Raw genomic sequence first — 5,287 nt, 5'->3', positions numbered from 1 at the left:
AAAAAAAAAAAAAAAAAAAAAAAAAAAAAAAAAATCAAATTATATAAACCCACAAATAAGTACATTCTATTAAAAACAAAGGTAATCCACTAAATCTCCAAAACTCATCCCTTCTTCATTCTCGCGCTACCTCTTACTCTTACCTCTGTTGTTGAGGTTGTTTGTGTCTGTAGTATCTGCGTGGGAAAATAGACAACTCTGTCCAGTGACCTCAAGATGACAGCTCGTTGGCAGCCATGGTGGGGAGTATCTATAACAGGAATTGGCAAATGCTACAAATCCTCAGGGCTTTTGTTCGCAGAGAGCCAGTTGTTAAACAGTTACCTGGGCACTGAGGTGAGGGGAGGCAAGGTGAGGTGAGGTGGGAGGAGCTCTGGAGTCAGGCCACTTGGCTGTAGGTTCCCATGGGCCTTGGTAACATCTCTCTTCATCGGCAAGCTCAGGCCAACCACAGCACTCACCTTCAAGTGTCACTGTGAGGATGAAGTGAGACGGCAGGCAGGCCTGGCACACAGGAGCACAGGCAGAAGTTTCCTCTGCAGTGCCATTCATTGTCTGCCTCACTGTACCACAGCAGTGGCTCTGGGCCAGGCCTCTGCCACCATGGCTTCTTCTGCATGGACCTCAGCACTTGACACTGACAAAGCACATTCACACAGCACCCCGGTTGGGCCTCATTCTGTGAGGTAGGCAGGGCAAGGACTGTCATTCCCGTTTTCACACAAGATGAAACCAGGGCCCAGAAAGTGTCATTCAGACCATAAGTGGCAGAGCTGCACTTGGGGCTGCCCCATGTGCACCCTGCGAGGCTGCTCAGGTCTTCCTGCCTACCCTCGCCACAGGGAGACACTCTGGAGGAGGGCTCAGCCTCCCCAACGTCCCCAGAAGGCAGCCTGGACAGCCCCGGCCCTGAGAAGATGGTGCTACCCTTTTCAGAGCAGGAAGAGCGGGAACACTTGGCGCTCAGCCGCCAGGCCTCGACGGGTGAGTTGGGGAGGTGGGGGGACACCTGCTGAATGTGCTGGAAAGGGCTGGATTAAAGCTGTGCCTGAGGGCTGTCTGGAGGGGTTCACGAGAAATGAACATTTACTGTTTGCCTGCTGGGAACTTTCCCAGCCGTCTTCACATTAAATCTCAACAGCAACCTCATGGGCCAGTGCTATCACCCCTACTTGATTGATGTGGATACTGCAGCTCAGGGAGGTTAAGTGACTTGCCCAAGGTGACCCACTCTTGAACTCAGATCTGCTCTGGAAGAGCTGCCACTGGCTGTCCCCAGGCCCTGGAGGGCCTCAAGGGCAGAGGAAGAACTTCTCTTTCCTCTTGGACCAGCCTGTCCCCACCCTTCCAAGGGGAGCTAGATGCTACAGCTCCCCAGGCCCCTGACATCCCAGGCTCGAGTGGGGTATAGGGTCTCCAGCTGTGAAGAGTCAGCCTCGTGGACCCCAGACCTTGGTTTGCAGAGCTCGGGGTGCCATTTGGCATCTTCTAGAAATCTGTGAGGCTGGACAAGAGATTCTGTGCCCAGAGAAGGGGCTATGGGCTCTGGGCCGCAGCCCGGAAGAGGCACCAACTTTCTCGCCTCTCAGGCCCATTCCAAGTTTCCTGCTCTTTCTCTTGCTCCACAGACATCTCCCTACCCCCCACTGAAAGCCATTTAAGATGCCCATCATCCTACCTTTTCAAAGGAGAAAGAGCCTATCTGAGTTACCGTGTGACCTTGTAACTAAACACTGAGTCCTATTACGTAGAGAAAGTAAAATAATGCCGGGTGTGGCTTCCTGGGTGGAAGGAGCACTGGAGTGGGAGTCGGGAGACCTGGAGTCTAATGGACCCAGTGCTGCTAATTCTGAGGTGAGAGGCCTTGGGCAGGTCACTTGGCCTGTCTGGCCTCGGATTTCCTCATCTATTTATTGGGGCGTTGGCCCAGCTGGTCTTAAGAGGCCTTCGCAATTTGCCCAATCTTCGGTCTGAGCCATTTCTTCTGTTGTAAACTCTTCTCAAGTCTGAGGCCCCAGAGGTGAAGCCATGCTCCCACAGGGTGGCCAAGGGGATGGGTCAGAACCCCTTCTGCAGTGTGAGGCTTGCCAGAGCCCAGCTTTCCTCCCCAGGTGTACCACTGGGTTTTCTAGACAGATCCCCTGGAAGGCACCTGCTGTGCATTGCCCCAGCTGATCTGGGACAAAGGTGAGCCTCCTCCCTGCCCCATCTCCTGCAGGCAGTGAGCTCTGCAGCCCCAGCCCAGGCTCTGGCAGCTTCGGGGAGGAACCACCTGCCCCCCAGTACACAGGGCCCTTCTGTGGCCGGGCACGAGTCCATACCGACTTCACTCCCAGCCCCTATGACCACGACTCGCTGAAACTGCAGGTAAGGCTGGCATCTGGGCCCCTCTGGAGCCAGGCAGGCTGCTCCCATGCAGGAGGCTGGACTGAGCCTGTGTAGGACAGTATCAGTAGAGGCCAAGGGGCCACCCCTTCTATCTCCTCTGCTCTCCTCTCCTCTCCTCCCACAGAAAGGAGATATGATCCAGATCATTGAAAAGCCACCCGTGGGCACGTGGCTGGGCCTGCTAAATGGCAAGCTGGGCTCTTTCAAATTCATCTATGTGGATGTGCTGCCTGAGGAGGCTGTGGGGCCTGCCCGCCCCAGCCGCCGACAGAGCAAGGGCAAGAGGCCCAAGCCTAAGACTCTGCACGAGCTGCTGGAGCGCATCGGCTTGGAGGTTTGAGCTTGGACCTGCAGTAATATCAAGGGAGGCACACTTGCCCCTGGGATGGGGACCAGGGAATGACAGTTATGTGTGTGTGAAAGGAGGGAGGTCCAGGCCGGCCTGTGGCTCACTCGGAAGAGTGCGGTGCTGATAACACCAAGGCCACGGGTTCGGATCCTATATAGGGATGGCCGGTTAGCCCACTGGCTGAGCGTGGTGCTGACAACATCAAGCCAAGGGTTGAGATCCCCTTACCGGTTTATAAAAAAAAAAAAAAAAGAAAGGGGGGAGGTCCTAGGCAGGGGTGGCTTGTAAGCAGCTGTGCTGGTGGCCCACCCCTGCCTACAGGAGCATACGTCCACCCTGCTGCTCAATGGCTACCAGACACTGGAGGACTTCAAAGAGCTGCGGGAAACACACCTCAATGAGCTGAACATCATGGACCCACAGCACCGGGCCAAGCTGCTCACAGCTGCTGAGCTGCTGCTGGACTATGACAGTGAGTGGCTCAAGGAGCGGGGTAGAGGGTGGGTGTGCCCCCTGGCTTTCCAGAAAGGGGAGGCCTGCCCTGTCCCTGACACCTGAACACACTATGCCTCGGGGCCCCTCTGCAGTGGGAAGGCACTTTCAGGGAAAGTTTGTAGGGGGATATATATAGGAATGATCAGGCCCAACCCCCTTTTGAATCAAAGGGGAGACCGGAGGCCAGAGAAGGTAAGTCATTCACCCGAGGCCTCAAAGCTGGGTAATAACAGAGCCAGGATTCCAGCCCAGGTTGCTTGGCTCCAGCTTAGTGCCGAAGAAGTTTGAGCTCCCAGGCCATGGAGCTGGCCTGGAAACAACTTCCACCTGCTTCTAAGCTGGAAGTGGTGGGAAGAGGGCCAGGGTGGAGGCGGATACCCAGAGGGAGAGACTGCCTATAGCAGACTTCCCAGGTCCCTACCCTAACAACGGGGCTCCCCAGGGATTCTAACCCCACAGCTAAGGACCAAGCCCCCCATAGTCTGTCTCCTTGCCTCACCCCTGTCAGCTGGCAGTGAGGAGGCAGAAGAAGGTGCCGAGAGTAGCCAGGAGCCAATGGCACACACAATGTCAGAGCCCAAGGTGGACATCCCACGCGACTCCGGCTGCTTCGAGGGCTCAGAGAGCGGGCGCGATGAGGCAGAGCTGGCAGGCACCGAGGAGCAGCTGCAGGGCCTCTCCCTGGCCGGGGCACCTTGAGGTGGAGATGGTGCAGGCTGAGGCTGGGCCCAAGCTATAAAGGCTGCGGTGATGGGCCCCGCCTCCCGTGGCAGCCCAGGCCCAGAGGACTGGCGCCAAGCCTGGCCCTGCTTCCCCAGGGGCACTTAGGGCCACAGAGGCTGGACCAAAGCCCTATAGGCTCAGCAGGAGTGGATGAGGAGCCGCCCGAGGGCATATCCCGCGTGCCCAACCCCCTCCTTCCACCAGAGACTGACAGCACAGCCCCTCCCGGCACCGCCTGCCATGGCCACGGCCACGGCCACAGCAAGTAGGGTGCAGAGGGACCCTGCTCATGCTCCTCACCACCAAGGCCCCCAAACCCTCCTTGCCCCACACCACCTACCCCTGTCAGAGTGCTCCTAAAAAAGGGGGCCAAGCCAATGTTTCAGGTAAGTGTTAACACCCCAGGGAAGCTGGCCATTTGAAAGGACTCCTGTTAATCATGGATGGATCCAGATTTCCCTAAATAAGGTTTGAAGAAAGCCACAAATACTATTCCCACTTTCCTTCTCCTTAACTTTCTTAGAGACTTGGCCACTAAATTACCGTGAGACCTGAACCAAGTGCCTTCCCCTTAGGACTTGTTGGAGTTAGAATGGGTAGTCACTGAAGGCCTTGCCAACTCTGACATTCTGTGACATTAAGTGTCTGCTCTCCTGTTACCTGTGGACCTGGACACCAGTGGGGTTTACTGAGGGGGCCGGAGGGGCCTCAGGCTTCCAAATGAAATGGCTCCTCCTGCTCATCCATTTCATCCCTCTCCATGTAACTCAAGCCAAGCTGCATCTTCCCCCAGCTTAAAACAATGCCCGTACCTCATACGATATGTATGCGCCCTTTCATTCCTGGCCCCTTCAAAGAAGACTGCCCGCGAGGCTGATGGCAAATGTTCAGACCTGGCTTCCCAGGACAGAACTGCCCTCCGAAGCCAGATGCAGGTCAGGGTCCAGACTTGGCCACTTCTGTGGGTCCTTACAAGCAAAGAAAGCACTAAGCTTGACACTGGGGACTCAGCTACCCCAACTTTGCTTTGCCAATGGTTTTGATGTACCCTGAGCTCCTAGAGAAAAGGAGACTATCTATTAGTAGAGGCCTCCCTTGACCCCAGTACCAAGTCTGTGCCCTGAATCTCCAGAGTAGCCTTCCCTGGTGCCCAATTGGCCTGGGGACAAACAGTACCCACTAACTACATCTAGGACTGCCTGCTTAGTGGACACACTTCTCGAACTACTACCAGGGACTATGGTAAAAACTAGCTTTGGGGAAGGGGTTGAATGTAAATATGAGGGGGTGGAGGGAGACAAGTTGGTAGCAATAAATATGGGTAGAATTAAA

At 55.6% G+C, this 5,287-nt stretch overlaps 1 protein-coding gene across 2 annotated transcripts in view; it reads left to right on the top strand.

The window, feature by feature from the left end:
- Positions 1-5,287, top strand: part of SASH3 (SAM and SH3 domain containing 3) — a 14,359-nt gene extending 9,072 nt beyond the window's left edge. Inside the window, exons 4-9 of one of the 2 annotated variants that reach the window (XM_008572391.1) lie at positions 843-984; positions 2,219-2,367; positions 2,513-2,722; positions 3,059-3,209; positions 3,741-3,943; positions 4,069-5,287. In XM_008572391.1, the coding sequence (XP_008570613.1) occupies positions 843-984; positions 2,219-2,367; positions 2,513-2,722; positions 3,059-3,209; positions 3,741-3,931 (843 nt within the window). In that variant the 3' untranslated portion in view covers positions 3,932-3,943; positions 4,069-5,287. Of the gene's footprint in view, positions 1-842; positions 985-2,218; positions 2,368-2,512; positions 2,723-3,058; positions 3,210-3,740 lie in introns of both variants that reach the window. The other variant, XM_008572390.1, reaches the window with a different exon arrangement.

The sequence above is a fragment of the Galeopterus variegatus genome, unplaced genomic scaffold (assembly GCF_000696425.1).
Source record: "Galeopterus variegatus unplaced genomic scaffold, G_variegatus-3.0.2 Scaffold779, whole genome shotgun sequence".
NCBI lineage: Eukaryota > Metazoa > Chordata > Mammalia > Dermoptera > Cynocephalidae > Galeopterus > Galeopterus variegatus.
The sequence above is the reverse complement of the archived record's forward strand: the minus strand, read 5'-3'. Positions and strand labels throughout refer to the sequence as shown.